Source organism: Lytechinus variegatus, chromosome 1, assembly GCF_018143015.1.
Source record: "Lytechinus variegatus isolate NC3 chromosome 1, Lvar_3.0, whole genome shotgun sequence".
Classification (NCBI taxonomy): Eukaryota; Metazoa; Echinodermata; class Echinoidea; order Temnopleuroida; family Toxopneustidae; genus Lytechinus; species Lytechinus variegatus.
Genome location: NC_054740.1, coordinates 46,366,989 through 46,391,864, shown reverse-complemented (window position 1 = coordinate 46,391,864; position 24,876 = coordinate 46,366,989). Strand labels below are relative to the sequence as shown.

Genomic DNA, 24,876 nt, shown 5'->3' with positions numbered 1-24,876 from the left:
AAATGACAAAATATTGGAAGAATTCTTAAAATCATTAATGTAAATTACTCATGGAAACAAGTTAAATATTTGTAGTAGAATTAAAACTTTTATTTTCTTGATGTTTAGATGCCAGAAGAAGTACCAGAATGGGGAGTTCAAATTCACCGTGGTCTATATGATTCTTTGAGGAGTAAACTAGGTAGGATTCTATAGATGATCCCTACAATGTAGGATTTAACATTTGCATAACAATCATTTTATACAATGTGCTTTGGTACATGAAGGTTGCATTCATTTTTATGTTTTGAGTATTTTGCAGATGATGTTACGAATGATAAACACTTAATTAGAACATTTGAGTACACTGTAAATTGGTTTTCGTTTGGAATTTACTGTTATGAAAGTTTTGACAACATTCCTTTCCATTGTGCATTTTTACTCTGTATTAGAAAAAAATTGAATGATTTTTGTCTCACCTGCGAAGCAGAGTGAGACTATAGGCGCCGCTTACTGATGGCGGTGGCTTCAACACCAAATCTTAACCTAAGGTTAAGTTTTTGAAATGTCATCATAACTTAGAAAATATATGGACCTAGATCATGAAACTTAGACATAAGGTTAATCAAGTATTGCTGAACATCCTGCCTGAGTTTTGAGTCCCATGACCAAGGTCAAAGGTGATTTTGGGTCAATGAACTTTGGCCAAATGGGGGTATCTGTTGAATTATCATCATAACTGAATGTTTATTGGTCTAGTTCATTAAACTTGGACATAAGAGTAATCAAGTATCATTGAACATCCTGTGCGAGTTTCAGGTCACATGATCAAGGTCAAAGGTCATGTAAGGTCAATGAACTTTGGCCAAGTTGGGGGTATTTGTTGAATTACCATCATAACTTTGAAAGTTTATTGGTCTAATTCATAAATCTTGGACATAAGAGTAATCAAGTATCACTGAACATCCTGTGTGAGTTTCAGGTCACATGACCAACGTCAAAGGTCAATGAACTATGGCCATGTGGGGGGGTATCTGTTGAATTACCATCATAACTTTGAAAGTTTATGGATATGATTCATGAAACTTGGACATAAGAGTAAATTTACTATCAATAACTGGGATATACTCATTTGATTTGCTAGTTCATTACGATTAACTTGCACGCCGAATAAAAGTACACAATTTTTCCTGCGCGCGCGCAGCATCTCCCTACGTACGCACCATCCCAAGATCATCACGCAAATAGGCGTCCATTTCCTCTTTTACTTTCGCCTGCCGCCATGATCAGACGTTAGCTAAGTACACTCCCACTTTGCCTTTTAAAATATCCGTTGTGTGACATATTTATTATTATATTTATTGCCTATTTCAATTCTTTGCCTTTCGGCTTTAGATTGATTTCATTATATTCTCTGCAAGGAACTTTCGTGTTATTTATTCACGTTTTCCTACAAATAAACTTGTGATTTTTGAACCGTCAGTTTCGTTTTCTCACAGACGGGTTGCATTCGCTTCTCTTCCCCGTAGCTCCGCGCTCTCCTGCATGCCGCAGGCTTTTATGCAACGCCTCCTTTTTCTTTATAATTCTTTGAATTCTTGACGTGCTCTTTTGCCTCGTCTTGAATTGAATTGATTTTATTATCCTCTCCACAGCTTAGGCTATGCTGGACAGGCAGGAGTGTCGTCCTTTGTTCTCAAACTTGTTTTCAACTTGTTGCTGTTCTTGTTTTGAGTTGGTTGATGTTCCCTTTATGTTTCAATCAATCTTTTTTTCTTAATTGATTGATTAATTGATTAAGTAATTGATTTATTAAATATTGGTTAATTGTTTAATTACTAATCAATTTTAATGATTTTGTATTGAAATTTTTTTTAGACTTTTGTCTTAAAAAATCTTTAAAATTTTATTTTTGGGAAGCCCCTCTGTTCTTATTAGCGTCCTTGTTTTCGCTAATTAGTTTTCGGCTTTCCAGTTTAAAGGAAGTAATAAGCTTTCTCTTCCTTTCAGATCAGCTCCTATTACTTGTTTCTTTTTTACTTTGTCAAAAGAAAAAAAAAACTTGTGTTTTTTTTCTTAGCTGATCCTGCTCTTCGTCTTGGACTTAGATTTTTTCTGTTTTAATTGATTAACGTCATGTCTCGTAATTAATAAAAAAAAACAACAACTTTGTTTTCAGAACTCATGTTTAAGAAGTTGGTCCTGTTTTTTCAATTACCTGAGTTATTAATTTTATTATTAATAATTCTGAAAGGGATCTTGGTTTGTCACCTTTCTTGCCCACCCACCCCACCGCCCCTCTCTGTTCTCGCCCCTCCTTTTGTTCTTTCAGGTTAAGAACTTACGAGGTAGATGAGCTCTTTCGACTCATCTCTTGATGACTCCAAACTTGCCGCTGGGGGAGAACCAGACTTGGTATTTGTTCCCGTGATCAGCGGCGGTGAGTATGAGGGCAAGAGAGTGAGACCCTTTGCATAGGGCTCTATAAGGATGGAACCGTGGCTTGCGTCCACGTGCCCGGGGAAAAGAAGGGTGGAACCGTGGAGTCGCGTCCACGTGCCCAAGAGGGTAGAACCGTGGAACTGCGCCCATGTGCCCGGGCGGTCAGGGAGCATTAGCAAAGGTCTACCAGCCCCTAGTCGCTAGAGACACGTGAGTTCGACGCTGTCAAACACACAAATATCTGATCAGGGTGGAACCGTGGAATCGCATCCACATGCCCTAAAAGGTGGAACCATGGAATTGCGTTCATTTGCCTGAACGGCTTGATCAGATTTGGGTGACTTTTCTCATGCGAGATATCACGTCCCCCTGTCTCTTGTGCCCTCTTCAGCCCCCGCATAGAAGAGGAGGAAGAAGAAGAAATTCTAGGTCGCTAACCCTTTCTGATTCTTGTGCCGATGGCCAGGCGTCGTAACTTCATGTTAGAACAGAACGCCCCCAAGCATCACAGATATTATCCTCATGCTCCTCGTCAGCTAAAACCGCCGTGTCAAGCACCGGACAGGTCAAGCAGACATTCGCCATCTTACACCTCGGAGAGTCACCGGCAATTTCAGGATTTGCCGGCTCACGCACCTGCAAGGGAAATCCCCGCTAATGCACAGGTGTTATCGACATACGGGCGTCTCCCCTCATTATGTCAGCAGACTCCCGATAATTGTGGGTCAGGCGTCGCAACTCATGTTGCTTTGCACGCCCACGAGCAGTGCGGGTAATCCGCCATGCTTCATATTAGCTTCAGCCGCCGTGCTAAGCACCGTACGGCTCAAGCAGTCACCTGCCCTCTCACGCCGGGCTTTTATTGAAACGCTGCTCACCTACACGGTGACCCCCGTTTCTATGCATTTGCTTCCGACATATGGATTTCAAGCTCCAACATGTCGCCAAGCTCTCGGTGACCGACGGCTGGACGTTGCATTCTTACAGGTTGCATCAATACGTCCCGAGCATTACGGGTTCTTACCCTCATACTTTCCGTCATTATAGACTGCCACTACGCAAGGGCCGGGCTTATCAGCAGCCTCGCACTAGCCACTGGCCCTTTTCTATGAAATTGCCGGCCCTTTCACCCTCACGGGTGATTTCACGATATGTTCGGGTGCTGCTGACGTATGAATCTCACCCAGCAAGTCGGCAAGCCCCCGAATATCGCCGGTTGGACGCTGCAGCAGCTTTACTGCTTTCTGTCGGTCTTATTGCCGGTGTCTGGCATTGAGCGGATTGAGATTTCTTCCGCCAGCCCGCACTCCGGGGAGCCGTCGGTGAGTTCACCTGCATGGGTATCCCCCAATAATATGCAGGTACTCCCGTTTGACCGGGCATCGCTTACGGCGACGGCTCTTTCAGCGGTAACTCTCTCCATTCTACCCCCTAAGCGGGCCTGTAGATTGGAGGTAAGAATTTCTTACATACCGCATGCCTTCCTTCTCTCTTGAGATAGTTTGGCTGTTTTTGAGAGGGCAACCTATCACGCCCGCGGACCGTCCGCCCAGGCGACGGGACTGTCAGCTTTTGGCTTGAACCTCACTTTCTATATGAAAGTAAGGGTGCCCTGTCTTTACTTTTAACTCCTACTCTCCCTTGTCAGGTTAGAGTCAGGGCTAGTACAGACATCCGTTCTCCAGCAATCGCCGCTGTAGAGAGGGAAGTCCCCTTACTCCAATATTAGCACCATTATCGCTCAACTGTATTACTATCTCGTAGCTCTGCCGAGCTTATGAGCATGAATATCGGAGCTGAATGTCACGGCGATTAAAAGTTCACCTATACTTAGTAATCGCTATGCCTTTACCACCCGGTGCATTATGGTTATTATTAACCTGTTTGTCTCGAATTCGGGCAGCTCTTGCAAGCCCTGCCCGAGCTGCCCTCATCGGTCGTCCTCTCGGACCCCGCTGGCAGCACCCGCACCGAACACCTGGAGGGAATCAGCATTTTATATGCTAGATACCCCTCCTATTGACATTCACAGTTTGTTCCTCGAGTCTTTCCCGGTCGGGTAAGCATCACCTCGGAGGAAAGAAACAGCCGTATATCTCATTAGGTTGTCGGCTGTGTATGTGCGTTAAGGCTTGTTTCAAGCCCCAGGGTCGAGCTCAGTCTGATAGAATGCCCTTTATGTGGGTCAAGCTTGCGGGCGTCACCGCTGCTCCCTTCTTGTTTGGAGTGGGTTACGCTGCATATACGCTGCATTTACCGTGGCCGTTTGCCGAGTTGTCTTCTTTTAGAAGCCTTTTCACTCGACACACTTGAGTCGCCTCGCAGGCAGCTATCATCCCCCATCCATGCTATGTCTGTGGCTGTGGTCACTGCGCGACCGAGGATGATGTGATCGTGGATAGATGTTTGTATATATGCATGTAGGTGTATGTATATGTATATATGCATACATATGTATATATATTTCTATATGTATGCATGTGTGTATGTATATTTGTGTCTTTCTACCCATGATCATCGCGACCTGCTATCCCTTGGGCCGACTGTGGATGAGTCCCTCCACGAAAGTGATTTACTTCACTGGAGCTCTTCTTTTTAGAAGCTTAGATTCTCATCCCCCGCTGCTTAGGGCGTCAGCTTTGCCGCCCCCCCCCCGCAGCTATCGGAACTACTTTCTTACCGATATCAGACAGTTCCATGCTTTCGCAACCGGCACCGGCTGTGCTTGCCCTTGCGATCACCAGAGAAACCAGGCCTTGTGGCTGTTGTTTTCTTGAACAACTGGTTCTCATGATCGCAGACTGAGGGAAATATTGCTGATTATTTTTCTCAAGTCCCATCGCCATTTGATTTGTATCTGATGTTATAGTGTTATAGCGCCATCTGCGTCAGTTATGCAACAACACGTTTGTCTGACACTTCGCTTGATTACGGTTAATAAAAGTATTGATCTATAACTACAAAGTTGCTTCCGAGTCCTGATTCATTGTCGCATACTCCTCCGCTTGTTTCTCCAAGCGAGGACTTAGACACTCTTAGCCAATTCCGTCCCTAACCTTGATAGGACAGGGCTGTTGTTACCTCACTCGATTCCGTCGGGAACGTAACTGTTGAGGTATCATGTCTGGCGATGCCTGTTCAGAGCATCTTCTTGACCGACATCTCTTGATTGTCGTTTAAACGTAAGGTCATGACAGAGGCATTTTTTCGCCAGCTCACCTCTGGCGTACGCTTGCTGCGGTTACGTATTGCTCCGCCCAGCGGACACCCATCGCAGCCTAGCTTTATGGGTCCTCTTGGTCTATCACACATGTTATGTCATGATGCGAGCCGCATTTTTTCTCTAACACGCCCAGTTGAGCTTTTTGACCAGACTGTTCTATTCCACATAGACAGCGGGTCCATGGCAATTTCGTTTTTAACAGAATGGCACTCAGTCGTTTTTCTCGACACATTGTCTGCCTTACGAGTGGTTTATTTCAACCTTACTCTCTACCGTTCCATGTCCTTACCGGACCGCTGGAAACGTCCTGCCACAGCTCTCTATCAGAATTCCGCAGACGTTCTGTCCTCGCGCATTCGAGATAGAGATTGACTTCTGGGCGCCTTCCCCCACGCGGGGGCTTCTGAGATATCTTGCATTCTTTACGTTTGCATTGTTGCGGCTTGGCTTCATTTTATTAAGCAGATGACCCGACCGTGGCTTTCTTTAGCCCCGCTTTTGGCTTCTCGGATTGATTGATCGATCTTTACTGTTCTGTTCAAGTTTCAGTCTTCCGATCACAATTCTTGTCGATTTTTTTCAACAAAGTCGGATCGTTTTTTGATCATCGGCGATTATCATCCCTCCGGTTACGGATGATAAATATCCCCAATCCGAATCTTACAAACTCTTCAGTTTCTTCTCAAACGTTGAGCTTGTATGAGTTAGTTCGTCATGGCGCCTCTTGGTCGTTTTTGACGCTTGACTAACTCCCTCTTGGGTCGGTAATCAGGGTATCTTCTGTTTATCAGCTGAGATCCCTCCTTGTATCTGTTTATCTGTAATCTTTAACAGTACGTAGTTTTGCATTCTTATGCATCGCTCCTGGACATTTGACGGGATTGGCATAGATTAGGCATGACTTCCACGCCTTGAGCATCTAATCCAGCCGTTTGCACTTGTTCCTCTGGAGTTCCTTAACTCCCTCCAGATTCCTTAACCCCTGGTAATAGGATCTGGGGAGCGTTTCATGAAAGGACTTGTCAGACGTTTTATCCGACAAGTTCTGTTTTATCCGACAGTTACTATAGTAACAGTGCTTCTCAACCAATCAGAATCCAGGTAATTTGTCAGATCTGACAACTTGTCGGACCAAAATATTGATGAAACGCCCCCCTGGTGTCCGGGTCCTTGAAATGGTTTTTCGATCAAACAATGTGGGTTCCCTGCTTCAACGCTTGTTTTTGTTTGCCATTAGACAATTCCCAACTCTGTTCAGTTGGTTGTAGTTTCGTGCGAGCCGTTTGCGGCAGCTTCTCGAGACATCATTTCATGCTGGATTGTTGAAACGATCAAGTCAGTTGGTGATGATGTTCTCCTTCTGACACTAGGCCCAGAGCCAACGATACCCAGTATCGCTTTTCTTGGGCTCTTTTCATGGAATCGTCGTAAATGACATCTTGAGGGCTGCCTTTTGGCGCTCTCCTAATTCCTTCTCTTCCTTATACTTAAGGACTTTTCTTCACATGAGGCCTTATTTGCCTCCTCAGTCCTTAAGGCAGCAGCCTTCGTGTCTTCATCTCCCTATTTGTACGCACTTTTCTTAGTCTAGACATGCCTCCCTTCACGTTGAATCCGTGTTCTAACAAATCAAATGAGTATATCCCAGTTATTGATAGTAAATTATGAAAATACTTACCATGATTTTCTTATTTACGAGATAACTGGATATACTCATTTGAACCCTCCCGCCGACCCCTTGTCTTGCATGGCAACATTTCTTGCGTTCAGGCTCATAAGAGGAAATGGAGGCCTATTTGCGTTATGATCTTGGGATGGTGCGTTCGTAGGGAGATGCTGCGCGTGCGCAGGAAAAATTGTGTACTTTTATTCGCCCTGCAAGTTGATTGTAATGAACTAGCAGATCAAATGAGTATATCCAGTTATCTCGTAAATAAGAAAGTCAACGTAAGTATTTTCATGCCAAGTATCACTGAACATCTTGTGCGAGTTTCAGGTCACATGACCTTTCAAAGTTTATAGATATAGTGTATAAAATGTGGATATAGGGGTAATCAATTATCACTGACAAGTTTTAGGTCACATGATTAAGGTTAAATGTCAATGAACGTAGTATTGTATCAGTATATAGATATGAATGGTGTGTTTTGTGAATAATTATTTTATAGTAGTTTTCAAAGTCAGCACTGCTGCTATATTAATCGGGTGATGCAGGTGAGACCGCCAGAGGCATTCCACTTGTTTTAAATGATTGCCTTATTAATGTATTATTCCATTTTTATATTGGATGGATACTCAGGCTTAAAATAATATTTGACCTGCCACCCTTAATGTAACTCGCCAAAATGAACATTGAGATTTTTCTTGAGCCTGATAATGATACAGCATATTTTTAAGCTTAAAAGTTATACACTGTATATAACTTGTCAAAATTGATCAACAATAACCTACACAAGTTCATGATTGCATGTGGAATACATTCAATGAGAGGTTCAAAGAATAAGAGAAAACACGGTTTAACCCTTTTTACCTTAAAGGCCAGAAAACCGGCCACACAATGACCTTGCAAATACAATGTTCCTGAAAGTCTGGCATACCGACCTGAAGCCATGTTACTTGAAAAATATGAGTCCATAATGTCAGGTGATTTTTTAAAAATGACTTCATCTTGAGGATGTTCAGTTGATAAATGACTTTGATTTCGAAACTACAACTCTACTAAAGAGTCTTCAGTAGAGTTGTGATAATAAATGGCGAGTGATGCACTGACTACGGGTGCACTATATAAAATTTTACATAAATCAAAATGTTGATTGTGGGGATAAAACAGACACATAAGATTTTATTCTATCTGTGCAAGAAGCTATGCAACATTAGCTGGGCTGGGTGTGTCTTTCATAAAGCTGTTTGTAAGTTAAGAGCAACTTCAAGAATAACTGTTGAACCTCTCTTTTTACATGTATGCTCTAAATAATCACCAATCAGCATTTAATAGTGAATATCATTTACCACAAGAATGGATCACCAGTCGTTCTTAAAGTTGCTCTTAAATTATGAACAGCTTTATACCCCAAGTCTGAGTAATAGCATAATACTGTTTCATCAAAATAGTGCAAAAACTTGAATCCCTTTCCTTTATTCTTTGTCCAATTTTAATGAAATTTTCAGTGTTTTGTTTGTCTAATTTTACTCTACCTTCATCTGTTCAAGTAATATAATTTTCAGCCCGGAGCACTAATATATTGAAATTGAAGACATGTTACATTACTGTGTATCTCAGTAAAATGTGAATGTACTCCATTAAGATGTTTCTTGCTGAGATTGCTTTCAACATTAACCATTGATGATTTAGGTGAAGCTCAACGTGATCCAACCCTGAGACTTGTAGCTACAATGTTGAGATGTTTTGGAGTTGATTGGGCCCTAGGACAGACTGGTGATAAGAGAAAATTCTTTCTTCTGCTTGTTCACCTTGCTTGTGTGGAGACAAGGATGACTCTTGAAAATACTAGCCCACAATATGTGAGTTATTGTGTCTTTATAATCATCTTTGTATACAAACCTGGCAACCAATACCATGCACCCCTTTCTGCTCTTTCCATGGTCTTAAAATTATGGTATTCCTGCCTTTCATCTCTTTACCTCCATTTATAAACAACTCTTTGTTCATTCCATCTATTCCCTCACCCCATGCCACCTTTACATTCAAGTTCAAGTTAATTTATTCAAAACCAAAACATCACATCATAATTAAAATAGACATACAAAGTAAATGAGTTCATAAGCACACATCAATTAAAAGTATTGGATAATCTTGTGCAGTGTATGATATGTTGAAGTTTAGTAGAGATTTAAAAAAAAACTCAGTTGTGTTGGCTCAAAGCCAGGCAGTTATGCCCATAGATTGAGTTAGAGTGTGTTAGTATAAGAGAAGTATACACCTACACATTGCTACCTTGTTTTCTTTATTTGTCTCTCTCTCTCTCCACATTATGTTTACAATGTCACAATGTTTTCTGTGTACATTTCGCTGTGTGTGTTTTATTTTGATATTATTTCTCTTTTAATTCTAAATCAAACATAAACAGAGTTATGGATTTTTCAAGTTTTGGTTTTTGGTTTTGTAATTTCACGTGCGAGCAGCTCTCCAATATTAATTCCATAAAATGCAATTTTCTCAGATCATTGGGAATTATTTTACTTCTGCATTCATTATGTCAGGATCAAACCTGGGTTTTTGCTTGCCTAAAGATTTGGTCACCAATCAATATAATCAAATATATCAAATCACATATAAATGATATTGACTTTCAAAAGATCTTAAAAAAAAGTTTGATTTTATCAATTTAGAATTTGATTTGGAATATTAAAAAAAAACATCAGTAATGGATGGGAGAAATAATAATTTGTCCTGACAATATTAAGGGTTTATTAAAGGACTTCCGTGATTCATCATGGATGCAGTCCATATGATGTCGATGAAAAGAATGGCAACAAGTTTACTGAAGTAGCGGTTACCTGATGACCTTGAAAACTGATGACGTAGAATGACGTGTGTCGAGGGTTATTGGAAATCCACGAAGTCTGTCGAAGAATGGCGTCACCGAAGTCTAGGCGCTTTCGATCTGTCGCATGACGTCAAGAAGAACTTGAGCCAAACTCGGGGTTGAATACTCAGGTTATGTCATCTTGATTCAGGGCTGACGAAAACAGGAGGCTTCTAAGGATGTAGCCCTAGAATAAAATGGCTGTCCATGGGTAACAGCTCCCTGACCAAAGGACCCTTGAAAATTGAATAAATACTATTATCTACATAAAATGGCAAATCCTATTTTGTAACATTTCAATGATTACTTTTATAAATCATTTGATCAATACATGTCTTTCTTATTATTTAATAAGCAACATCTAGATAGTATTAATTCATCAGCATAAATTATCAATCCTAGAAAAATTGACATAAATTCACTCCTGAAAAAATACTGAAATACAAACATTCCATCACAACACTATATTTGTGATAATTATTTAAAGCTGGAAATTGTTAAAAACTTACAATGTAAAATTATGCCTAATAAAGTTACAGAAAACAAGCTTCTGATTGATAGAATTATTACAACAAAATCTTGATCAGAATTTCAGATCAAAATTACCTTTTATGCTGGAAATCTTGTTGCCATGGTAACATGTCAAAAATTAGGTAAAACTCTTGTGGTTTGAAGTACTTTGTCAGTATTTAAACAATTCTCATGATATTTTTGCTCACACATACATGTAGGTCTTGGGGTGAATATGGGCAAGACATTTTTTTCCATGTATTGGAAACTGTTGCCATGGTAATGGCATAGGGTGAGGGTATTAATCACTGTCAGTTATAATTCTAGTTTTTCCCCCTACAATTCAATCTGATGTGTAGAATTGTGTTTGCATTGATAGATCCACTCCAAGACATCTGTTCTTCTATCCTGTTACACGTTACTGGAGGTTAGCATTCAATATTTGACATGTGGACCATCATTGGAGCTTGATAGACAGCAGGTTATACAATTGCATTCAGCGATGACTGGAGCATTCAGTGCTCTTATGTTTTATATGAATTCAGTCAAAGATCAAGAAGAACAGGTCAGTGTAGTAATTATTGCTATCAAGTTAGAGGCAGAAAAAAAGAAAATGAACATATAGATCCAGGAAATAAGAAAATTTTAATTTTAACGACTTCAATTGCCAGGAGCTATTCTATATTTCTTGCGATGTTAACTTCTATTCACCTTAAAAGGACTGGGCTATTTGAGATGTATTGAGGTGGGGGGTCCCATCTCGCCCGCCATTCGTGCGAATTCGTCAAAATTTGACACGCGCATTCCTTACCAGATTCAATTTCAATTCAATTCAATTCTGGTTTTATTGTGAAAATGGTACATGACAAAAGTCCGAAGACTCATATTATCATATTTAAAAAGTAAAAATGTACATGCATATTAACATAAACTACAAGATAGTATTTAAAAAATAATGAAAATATTATTTTTTATTTATTATGAATAAAATATGCAAATCTATTCATGAAAAACATTATTTGCATACTTAATGCCCAATTTCACTTCAAATTTTCTTCTTTTTTTTGCTGCAGATCTCATCTTTGTAATCTAATTTAAAGGTTTCCACAAAGAAAAATTGCAAAAGCCAATTTTTTACTTAGGTATTTCTTTGTTTTTAGAATTTCTTATGTATGTCATTGTTTTTTATCTTTTGTTTTTCATTGTTTTTTTTCAATTGAAATTGTTGCACACCATTTAACAGCTAAATTAAACCCTAAATTAACTAGAATTTAATTCGTCATGCGGACGAATTAGGTGGTCTGTCTTTATTCTCGCCATCATGATCACTATTACCATGTTCATGCAGATCAATATGATATTCATGAAGACAACGGAATGCTCATTATGGATGGAATACTTGTGAAAGACGGGAGATGATAAAGCACTGTGAAAAGGGTTTTTTTGATGGATGACAATACATGTGATATGAAAAAAAGTAATTAAAATCTGTTTTATCTTGCTAAATTTTAACTTTTATACCATGAAATTAACATGAAGGATCATGTACAAGGTGGTAAAAAGAAAAAAAAATAGAAAAAATGTGTGTTTACCCCCAGGACTCGAACCTGCGCCCTTTAGAAAGCAAGTCAAATGTGTTATCCATTGAGCCACGATATTCCTCATAGAGAATACACGTAAGCAATTTTGAGAATTACAAGTCCAACTTTGCAAGCGAAATATGGGCATGATCCCGGCATCTGATCAAAAAAATGGAGGGCACATTACCGAAAGCCCAGAATCTCAGCTACAACATATTAAAAGCTCAGGAAAAACTGAAAAGAAGAAATGGAGATATGGCTCACGAAATAGAGGAATGTCGAATCTAGTTTTGAGAAAAAGTCATGTCCCATAGAGATTACACGCAAAATACATGTGATATGAAAAAAGCAATTATAATCTGTTTTATCTTGCTAAATCTTATGCCTTTTAATTATCATAAAGGATCATGTAAGAGGTGGCAAAAAGAAAAAAAAAATCATCTTGTTCACCCCAGGACTCGAACCTGCGCCCCCGAGAACACAAGTCAAAGTGCGTTATCCATTGAGGCACTATATTCCCCATAGAGATTACACGTAAGCAATTTTGAGAATTACAATTCCAATTTTGCAAGTGAAAAGCGGGCATGATCCCGGCATCTGATCAAAAAATAGAGGGCACATTTGCGAAAGCTTAGAATCTCAGCTACAACATATTAAAAGCTCAGGGAAAACTGAAAAAAAAATGGAGATATGGCTCATGAAATAGAGGAATGTCAAATCTAGTTTTGGGAAAAAGTCATGTCCCATAGAGATTACACGCAATATGAGGAAAAATGACATGCCTCTTTTCATCGCTATTTTACGCAATGATGCGTTTCTCAAAACGAAAATTCATGTTAACTGAGGAGAAAGAGTACATTCTAATCTACAACATATTCGAAATCTGGGCGAAAACCGATCTATATTCGAGAAGTTACAACCAAATTTGCATAAATTTGATGACGTCATTTTTGAAAAAATGAAATTTTTAGTTAAGGTGCCATTTTGATGACGTCATGATATAATTTAGGGACATGAAATCAAATTTACAACTCATACTCTATCGATATATGAAAAAAAAATTTGGGGTCAGTGGACTATTTAAAGAGCTACAGTGAATTTTCAATAGGCATGTTTTTGCCCATATATGGCCTATAGTGAGAGCTCGCGCGCACACGTGCTGCAAATTTTAACGGGTGTTAATTTCATCATTAATGGTCGTAGAAGGTTGATCAAGGTATCAAAATGTTCAGAATTTTATTATCAATGCAATGATGTAAAAAAAAACGTGTTTCTGCGTTGTGTTAAGGCGTTACGCGCGGAAGCGCGCATGTGTGTGCGCGCGCGCAAAATTTTAAAATGCTTAAAATGACCTGAAACATACTCTACTTTGGTCAAAAAGTGATTTTTGAGCATTTTAAAATTTTGACGCACGCGTTCGCGCGCGTCGTGACCTCCAGGTGACCTTTGATGACATGATTTGATGACCCTTGACCTGAAGTTGATGTGATGATAATTTGATTGATTTTTGATAATTGATATTGGAGATATGATTGATAATGTGATTTTTCAAAATGGCGCCTAGATGACGTCATCATGACCTGATGACCTTGAAAAGCTTATTTTGACGTGTCCATGACAGATCCTATAGATGACATGAAATTCAATGAAATTGACCATGTCCATTTTGAGATAACTTGGCGACAAGAAAATCCGTAAAAATAAATAAATAAATGAAAATAATAATAAAAACTAGAATTTAATTCGTCATGCGGACGAATTAGGTGGTCTGTCATGATTTTTCATTCAGTGTCGGCTAATGTATGAAATGAATCATTTAGATATGATTGATAATCTTGATCGTAGACATCCAAAGAATAAATTTTGACCATTGCTAAATGTGATTATTGATGTGGTGATGACGATCGTCAGACATACATACAGTATTCAAACAGATACATACAAGATAGATGATTATATATATATAGATGGATGGAGCGATGGATGGATCAAGTGATGGATTGAGAGATAAATGATAGGTGGTTATATTAATAAAACATAGACAGACAGGCAGACATATAGATAGATAGAGACAAATAGATTGATATAGATAGATAGCCAGACAGACATACATATAGAAAGATAGATAGAGACAGGCAGATAGATTGATGGATATATAGAACGATAGATATACATATCTAAACAGATAGATATATTTTATTAGACAGAGAGAGAGATAGATAGACAGATACATATACAATGTAGGTAGATAGTCAGATAGACATACATATGGATAGATAGATAGATAGAGTGAGAAAGAGAGAGAGAGAGACATATTCAATCAGATAGATATATATTTGACAGAGAGATATATAGATATGTCATGTACGTAGTTATATAGACAGACAGACAGACAGATAGATAGATAGATAGATAGATAGAAATATCGATAGATTTATAACATAGTTAGTGGATGGACGGATATGATTAGAAAGATATAATAAGAAAAAAAGTAATTAAAATCTGTTTTATTTTGCAATGTTTTAGCTATTATTTATTAGAATTGTTATAATTGATCGTGCGCAAGATAGCAAAAAAAAAAAAAATCACCCGCGGACTCGAACCCCTGCCCGCATGATTGAATGAGATGCAAGTCTGACGCCTAACTGATTGACCTATAATATTTCCCATAGACTTTACACGTAAGGAAATTTGAGAATTACAATTCCAATTTTGCAAGCAAAATATGGGCATGATCCCGGCATCTGATCAAAAAATAAAGGGCACACTTCCGAAAGCTTAGAATCTCAGCTACTACATATTACAAGCTCAGGGAAAACTGACAAGAAAAAATGGAGATATGGCTCACGAAATAGAGGAATGTCGAATCTAGTTTTGGGAAAAAGTCATGTCCCATAGAGATTACACGCAAAATGAGGAAAAATGACATGCCTCTTTTTATCGCTGTTTTACGCAATGATGCGATTCTCAAAACGAAAATTCATGTTATCTATCGAGAAAGAGTACATTCTAAACTACAACATATCAAAATCTAGGCGAAAAACGATCGATATTCAAGAAGTTACAACCAAATTTGCATAAATTTAATGATGTCATTTTTGAAAAAATGAAATTTTTAGTTTAGGCGCCATTTTGATGACGTCATGATATAATTTAGGGACATTGATGACATGAAATCCAATCTACATCTCATACTCTATCGATATATGAAAAAAAAATTGGGGGTCAACGGACTATTTAAAGAGCTACAGTGAATTTGCAATAGGCATGTTTTTGCCCATATATGGCCTATAGTGAGAGCTCGCGCGCACACGTGCTGCAAACTTTAACGGGTGTTAATTTCGTTATTATTGGTCATAGAGAGCTAAATTGGGTATCAAATTGCTCAGAATTATATTATCAATGCAATGATGTAAAAAAACCGGTGTTCTTGCACTGCGTTAAGGCATTACGCGCGGAAACGCGCGTGCATGCGTGTGCGCGCGCAAATTTTCGAAATGCTTAGAATGACCTAAAACGTACTCTACTTTGGTCAAAAAGTGATTTTGAGCATTTTGAAATTTTGACGCGTGCATATGCGCGCGTCGTGACTTCCAAGTGACCTTTGATGACATGACCTGATGAGTCTTGACCTGAAGTTAATGTGATGTTAATTTGATTGATTTTTGATAATTGATAATGGAGATATGATTGATAATGTGATTTTACAAAATGGCGTCTAGATGACGTCATCATGACCTGATGACCTTGAAAAACTTATTCTGACGTGTCCATGACAGATCCTATAAATGACATGAAATTTAATGAAATTGATCAAGTCTATTTTGAGATAACTTGGCGACAAGAAAATCGTTAAAAATAAATAATAAAAAAAATTCTGACGAAATCAATAGGTGATCTGTCATAGACCACCTAATTAAGGGACTGCTTCCATATTGTATTGGCAGCCTGCACCCCGCGAGCACACCCCCGCTGCGGTAATTAGTGAACAGGATGTATCTCCCCGCTAGACGCAGCTAGCGGCGGCGCGCTGCTCAGATTAAAGCAGATTAACAGGAATCATTAATCCTAGATTTTATCATTGTAGCTTCTCGCCGCTTCTCGCAGCTTGCACGCGGCCAACTTGCAGGCGAATACTCGTACTCAAAATGATGTGCTTTCTAAATCCGTTGGTGAAATGTGCGCGACCGATGCGGCGATTTTCTTGTCTGCCCGACACGAAATGAAGTTATTAAAGTATGAAGTATTGAGCTAAAAAGTGTCTTAGATTTTTAGCAAAATAATTCTTATACATTTCGAGGTGGAAAAATTCATATTGATATTAGTTTTTATATTATTTCCGTTGCGTAATAATGATCTTTTTCTTCCAACAAAGTACGATCATCACTTATTCTTAATCCGACCCCAACATGAAATAGGACGAAATAGGATGAAATATTGAGCTAAAAAGTGTCTTAGATTTTTAGCAAAATAATTCTTATACATTTCGAGGTGGAAAAATTCATATTGATATTAGTTTTTATATTATTTCCGTTGCGTAATAATGATCTTTTTCTTCCAACAAAGTACGATCATCACTTATTCTTAATCCGACCCCAACATGAAATAGGACGAAATAGGATGAAATATTGAGCTAAAAAGTGTCATAAGAGGTTTTAAAAATATTTCTGGTACGTTTCAATGTGGAAAGATTTGTATTCATGTAACTAAACTTTACGAAATAATTATGTATTTCTAGAACAATGTACGATAATCGCTCGTTCTTGAATTCAACCAGACAATCAATAATACAAGATATGGAATATTAATAGATAAATGGGTCGTAAAATTTTTTTAAATAGTTTGAAGGCGGTATGAATCTAATTACCCTTCGTATAGTAATCTACGGTATTTTCCCAAATGTATGATTATCGCTTGCCTGTTTGTTTCCGCTCCGGCACGAAATTAAAGGGGAAATTAAGGAAATATTGAGCTAAAAAGTGTTTTAATGGTTATAAAGATATTTCTGGTACGTTTCAAGGTGGAAAGATTCGTATTCATATAATCAAACTTGCGAAATGATTATGCATTTCTTTGAACAATGTCCGATGATCGCTTGTTCTTGAATTCGACCAGACATTTAATAAAACAAAATATATGGAATATTAATAGATTACACGGATCCTAGATTATTCGAAATATACTTTTAAAATGGTTTTAAGGCGGAAAGAATCTAATTACCTTTCGTAATAATCTACGATATTTTCCAACAATGTACGATTATCGCTTGTGTGTTCGTTTCCACTCTGGCACGAAATGAAGGTATAAAAGAATGAAATATTGAGCTAAAAAGTGTCTTAAGAGGTTTTAAAAATATTTCTGGTACGTTTCAATGTGGAAAGATTTGTATTCATGTATCTAAACTTTACGAAATAATTATGTATTTCTTTGAACAATGTACGATAATCGTCGCAATTCGAACAGATATGTAATAAAACAAAATGTATGAAATATTAATAGATTACACGGATCCTAGATTATTCGAAATATACTTTTAAAATGGTTTTAAGGCGGAAAGAATCTAATTACTTTTCGTAATAATCTACGATATTTTCCAACAATGTACGATTATCGCTTGTGTGTTCGTTTCCACTCTGGCACGAAATGAAGGTATAAAAGAATGAATTATTGAGCTAAAAAGTGTTTTTCATGGTGTTAAAAATATTTCTGGTACGTTTCAAGGTGGAAAGATTCGTGTTCATATAATTAAACTTGGGAAATAATTATGCATTTCTTTGAACGATGTCCGACGATCGCTTGTTCTTGAATTCGACCAGACATTTAATAAAACAAAATATATGGAATATTAATAGATATGGGTCGTAGATTATTCGAAAAATACTTTTAAATAGTTTTAAGGCGGAAAGAATCCAATTACCTTTCGTTGTAATCTACGGCATTTTCGTGTTTGTTTCCGCTCTGGCACGAAATGAACCGAGAAATGAAGGTATAAAAAATGACATATTAGGCTAAAAAGTGTCTTAAATGGTTTTGAAAATATTTCTGGTACGTTTCTAGGTGGAAAGATTCGTGTTCATATAATAAAACTTTCGAAATAATTACGTATTTCTTTGAACAATGTACGATAATCGCTTGTTCTTGAATTCGACCAGAAAACAAAATATATGGAACATTGACAGATAACATGTGTCCTAGATTATTCGAAAATAGTTTTAAGGCGGAAATAAAATAACTTTTCTTTTCTTCGAACAATGTACGATGATAGCTTGTTCTTGAATCCGACCCGACATGAAATGACGCAAAATATTTGGCATGTTAATAGATAAAATAAGCCGTAGATTTCTAAATAGTTATGAGGCGGAAAGCATCTGACTGCCTTTCGCAATAATCTACGGTATTTTCAAACAATGTACGATTATCGCTTGTGTGTTTATTTCTGCTCCGACACGAAATAAAGGCATAAATGTACGAAATATTGAGCCAAAAACTGTCTAATAAATGATTTTATAAATACTTCTAGTACGTTTCAAGGTGGAAGAATTCATATATATCTAATTAACCCTGCTTAAAAATTAACTATTTCTTCCACCAATGCACGATAATCGCTTGTTCCTGTTTTAGAATGATATAATTCGCCTTGCCATTAATTTGATGGTTCAAATTACAAAATTTGTGATTTTATGCCATAAGTAATTTCATTTCATTTTACATAATCATTGGATTATTTTGTCGCAGCAGGTAAGTGTAATGGTGCTTCTTCGCAATTCATTATGTTTCCATACTCGTGCAATGTATACACAATTAATCAATTTAGAAGCCCATTGTAACGAGTAGTCTGAAAAACGCTCAAGCGCAATGAAAAGAGCAGGATCTTTCGCAGAATAGTTATGTCCGCTACGCCCATGACCCTTCAATGATAATTAATCAATATAATCTACGTCGGATACTTTCTTTGAAAAGAACTTGCCTCGCATTATATTGTGAAAGCAAATGGCCGCTTTGATCTTTAATGACTTAAACAGCACCATTGTTAGGCATTTAATCAGTTATAATCTTAAAAGAGGATAAGAAAGAACATCCCGTGTAGTCTACTTTTTTTCCCCTCTTATAATATTTTAATGCTTTTAAAAGTCATCCAACACTAGAATCTTTTTAAAAATTGTTCGGCGATTTCATTTTTTGTCTAAAAATAGGATTTTGGGGGTGAAATAATAGGATTTTTGGTCAAGTGTGGTTGGCAGCTCTGCATGTTAAGGTCAAAGGTCATTTTCAGGTCAACATTGAAGTTTACATGCAAGACTCTTTCTCCGCAACCATAAGTCCCTTTTCAACCACACTTGTACAGTGTATGGTAGATGGGCTTGAGGCCTGCATGCTAGGGTCATTGTCGCCATGATAATTGTATTTATTTGTCAAATTTCTGTGTGAGTGCTATATAGTGCATATAAAAAAATGTGACAGATTTGAAAGCTAATTTTTTTTTTTTTTACAAATTATGATCTCTTCATTTTGGTGTCAATAGGTGCTCTGAGGTCTTATCCTTCAAACACCATTAAAATTATTTAGTTTTGTTCATGCTTGAGCGAACTTGGAATGTTTTGTCTTCGGATAAAAAAGGAGGCTTGTGCCAGAATGGCTTAAAATGATGAATATGATGATCAGACTTCTTGCTAATCAGCAGAATTCCTCTTGACCTTTTCATTATCTTTGCCATAATTTTCGAATGACATGACGAAAATCTTGCTTTCAAGAGCAGTATACCCCCAGTTTCCCTTATCATCAAATCTCTTCTCCCAGTACTACAAACCCTATTGCCCTCAAGCATGAAATTTAAGTATAGAAACACCTGTTTCTTGACCTCGGTCCGAAGATAATACACCCCAGCATCAACGGTCACAGCAGGGGGCCACACACGATGGATTGCAATGTGTGTAGTTCTGGTGAGTGCATGGAGTTCCATGTATACACGCGTTGATAGAAACTTTTTTCTTCCTTTCTTTCTTTCTTTTTATTCGCTTACTTTCCTTATTTCAAGGTCGATTTTCTTCGTTCGAAATTGAAAATGGACTAGTATTGGATGTCTGAATGTAATATGCCTTTGAAAACGTGATTAATATCGAATACAATAATTTCATTCCAAAGATCCTTCTACAGGCAGACAAGTCTTACGTAATAGCACAGCTGTTGTTTATCATTTCGTCCTTGGCTCAACGCTCGTTTGGCTGGCCCGTGGTGGTGAAATTGAGAAAAGGGGATTACCTGGCCAAGATGGGTTTATCGGGGTTGGAAATGTTGTTTGAGATTTTCCAAACGAAAAATGGGATATACGACCGCAGTTTGCAGTCCGAAGTGCAGTCGAGAATCAAATGGGAAATTTTCGTAATGTACGGTCAAAATTCATTTCCAAATTTACTTATTTGCTTGAATATTTCTGTTGTTCCTTTGTAATATGCTCTCTTTTAGCTTTGAATATTCCTTCTTTAGGCAAGAACAATTTTTTTTAACTGAAGTATGTGAGAGCATGTTTTTTTTTCAAATGCTTTCATTGCATGCTTTAAAGGTTATGGTGCCTTTTAACAGTGGTATATGTAGGGGCTAGGGGTGCTCCCTCTGCAAAAAAATAAGAAAATCAAGACCAAGAAAAAAAAAGTGGAAAGGAAAAAAGAAGAAAACTTAAAAAATGAAATGTGATATATTTTTCTGAATATTATTGTCAAAAACACAAAATTTGATATTTTGATAAAAAAGTGGAAACTTTTGCTTGCTCGCTTCACAACTTTTTAATACATTTTACCCAATCTGCCATATCTTGCTCCTTCAAAATTGACTTAATACATCGTTGCCATGGAAAGCCATGAATCCTTTCCTGTTTGTCCTGTCAAGCACATAACTAAACTTTGTGAAGGATTCAATAACCCCTTGAAAATAGGATTCATGTCTTTTATAGGTACCATAACATAATTTATTTCACATGATATTAGGATTTGAATAATTACTAATTCTCCCAATTAATAATGCAAATCTTCTTACTTGGGTTGACAAAAAGTATTCTTTTCTTATGAAAAGAAAATCAAAGGTAAAAGAAGTCTAAATGAAAAACAAAATAATTCAGGTAAATGAATAAATTTGTAAATGAAATTTGATAACATAATTCGAAAATTATGGCAAAGATATGCAAAGATTAAGAGGAAGTCTGCTGATTGGCCAAAAGTCTAATCACCACATTTCTTATTTCTACCATTTTGGCGCAAGCCTCTTTTTGAACCCCCGACAAAAACGTCCCGTGTTTGTTCAAGCATGAACAAAATTTATTTTTTGAAATGGCATTTCAAAGATAGGATCTCAGAGCATCTATTAACATCAAAATATAGATGTAATCATTTGAAACAAATTTTTTTAGACCTCTCAAAACTGTCCCGTTTTTTTTAAACGCTCTGTATATCGCAAAGGACAGATGATGCGGTAGGTTCGGGGATACACGTGCTTGGCTGCGTGACCCGCCGAGCATCTCTAGTTGAATATAATGTTGACTGGCCTTGAGGGAAACACCTAATATATTGCCCGCAATAGAATCATATTGGCCCGAGTCTTTAAACAGGGGCAATATCTTTGATGTTTCCCAAAAAAGAGCCAGTCAATAATTTCATTACTATCCAAATCAGACATCTAGAGCAAATCATTAAATCTTACATATTTTACCTTTTGAGAATGTGATTCTATTTGTTCATGTTGAGCAGATTGTGCCTCTAAGCTAAAACTATTGTGACGTATTTGCAATATCGCAGTATCCATTTTGATCAATATGACAATTATGTCCTCACATGCCCGGATGTGAGACCAGGGAAAATACAAAGGTATATTTTGCATCCTTTTCCGCATGCAAATCAGTATGCGCAGAAAGACTGATGAAAATACGATTAGATCCCTTCCTGATATTTTTTTAAATCTAAGGAAATATGGTTTTGTAAATGACCAGCTCAGATGTCTGATACGGGTAATAGTCTGTCTGTTTCTGTTTGTTTGTTTATGGTAACTCCCGCAGGAACTCGGCAGAGCAGCTTTTACTGGTAAACGCCAAGCTGGTATATGAACCAATTACCTAGGAAATATTTTATGTCTAGGTTAATCAGTCAAAGTGGCTGACCATATAGACAACAGATATTACTCTCGGGCCTTTCTATATCAAAGTGGAGATGATGGCAGAGTGAGGATTCGAACTCACAAGCTTGCGATTATGAGTCCAATGCTCTAACCACTGGACCACATGACCTGTGATTATTGTTAACCATATCAGACATCTGAGCAAGGCAAATTTAACACATTATTGCCTGCTTATGACTGATCAAATGGTCAGTCAATAAGTTTCCAATTGTTCATCCACAGACCCAATTTATTGCCTGCTCAGGAAAGTCAATGAGAAAATATGTGGAAATGTAGCGGGCAATAAGGCAGAGCTAACTCCTGTTATTCTACGCATCCTATTGAACCGCACAGTGCTATATGTCATAATGTTAAGTTCAGACAGCGCTGGATACTGCTGTATCATTTTAATTATGTCACAATGGTTTAAGTTCAGAGGCCAACATGACAAAACAGGTTCCCATTATTAAACTGTAAAATATCTAAATTTTTACTTTTTTTGCTCTAGATATCTGATATGGATAATAAACTGTTGACTGGATTTTCTTTCGGGGAAATAAATAAATTGCCCTTAAAAGATCCATATTGCACTTGTCTAACAGGCCAGTCAATACTTATTATTCCAGTTGGATATCTTTGTGCTGCATTATGATTAGACTCCAAATCAGACTTTTGTTGACTTTTATGTACAGATAACCAATGCACTGATGAGAGCTACTGTTCATGTTTTAACTGTTTGGTTGGCTGAGGAGACTACTGCTTTAAGACAAGAAGTCTACAAACTTCTCCCCTTCATCCTCAAAGTTGTGTAAGTCTTCATGAGGGCAAATTAAAAATAAAATATGTGTCATGAACAGACTGCATTGCTTTTTTTGGCACTGCTATCATGATTAAGTAAAGATTACAAGCAACCAAATTAATTTTTTTTCACATAGTGAAAATTATTAACAATTAAATCTCATTTCTAAATAAAAAAAAATGGCTGGTTGTTTTTACAAAGACCTTTCTACTGTTTTTTGTTCCTTTGCTGTGATCACAGCTACAGTACCATAGCAGTTGGTCATATTTTTTTTTCTGAATGAGTATTCCTCCACCTTTTGTATTTTCCCACAGTCAAAAATCTTATAAGGAGGTTGCCCAGGCAACGGTCTGTACATCACCATCATCAACATCAGCATCATCTCTCAGTGACATGGGATCTCTGTCTATGTCTCCTTCAACTTCTTCTATCCCTTCATCATCGATCCCATCAACCTCAACCCCATCTACCAGTACACTACCACCATACTCTTCATGGGAGTCTGATCTACCGGTAGTAGCTCCACCTGCTAAGGATCTGTTAAGGCTCTTACTACCAGCCCTATGTCATCTCACTGCTGAGGACGAACCAAGGAGGATCTTGAGGGAGTGCAAAGGTTTAGAGCTTCTCCTGGAATACTTTGCATATCACTGGAGACTGGTCAATGAACTCAAGAGAAAAGAGTCAGAGGTAGGGATCATGTTTTTTTTTTCTCAAATTTGCAAGATGCATAAATTCAACTTATTTTTGTGGCCTGCCTTCGTATGGACAGATGGATGGATGTCTCTTGTTGACCATTTCAATTCAAACAGGTGAACCTGACCAAGAAAGCAAACCTTGATTTTGATGCTGCTTGGCATGTTAGTAGTGCCAGGTACAAGTCTAACCCATGCAAATCGATTACGGAATATGTTCATGTTAATGACCTCATTTGCATATTTCTTCTGATTGACTAATAAGGACAGGTAAAGTTTAACCCCTTTCCATTGTCTGATTTCAGTGCAGGAGTGCAGCCCACAGGTTTATATGTAGCAAGCGTGAAACCCACAAATCTCAAAACTCTAATTTACTATCAATAACTGGGATATACCCATTTGATTTGCTAGTTCATTACGATTAACTTGCGTGCCGAATATAGAGTACACAATTTTTCCTGCGCGCGCTGCATCTCCCTATTAACGCACTATCCCAAGATCATCGCGCAATTTAGCGTCCATATCCTCTTTTACTTTCGCCTGCGGTCGAGTTCAGTCGCAAAGCTAAGTACACTCCCAAAATTGCAATTCTGTTTGCTTTTTGGATACCTTTATTGTGCATTCTTCCCTTATTTCAATCTTATTTCATTAATTTTAGATTGTTGTTAGATTATCCCGTCGCGCGGAGCTTCCGTGATATTATTTCGTGTTTTTTGTTTGTGAGTTTGTTTTTTAAGATACGTTTCTCAACAGGCGGGTTGTCTTCACTTCTCCGCCCCATAGCTCCGCGCCTTCCTGCGTGTCGCGGGCGTTGACTTCGCTCCTTTTTAATTCCTTTACCGTAATTCTTTTTATTCACTGACTTCTTCGTTCTTCGTTCTGGTAGAACTTCATGAGGTTCACCAAACTTCTACACAGAATTTTGAAATTTTGTCCGGAAAATTATTTATGCTAATTTATG

General features: G+C 37.7%; 1 protein-coding gene across 1 annotated transcript in view; it reads left to right on the top strand.

Annotated features, from left to right (window-relative positions):
- The window catches only part of LOC121415184 (neurochondrin-like), a 35,918-nt gene extending 11,567 nt beyond the window's left edge, over window positions 1-24,351 (top strand). The window contains exons 3-7 of the mRNA XM_041608342.1: window positions 109-181; window positions 8,997-9,166; window positions 11,081-11,266; window positions 23,114-23,229; window positions 23,535-24,351. Coding sequence (XP_041464276.1) covers window positions 109-181; window positions 8,997-9,166; window positions 11,081-11,266; window positions 23,114-23,229; window positions 23,535-24,036 — 1,047 coding nt within the window. The 3' untranslated portion in view covers window positions 24,037-24,351. The remainder of the gene's footprint in view (window positions 1-108; window positions 182-8,996; window positions 9,167-11,080; window positions 11,267-23,113; window positions 23,230-23,534) is intronic.
- The last annotated feature ends 525 nt before the right edge of the window (window positions 24,352-24,876 follow it).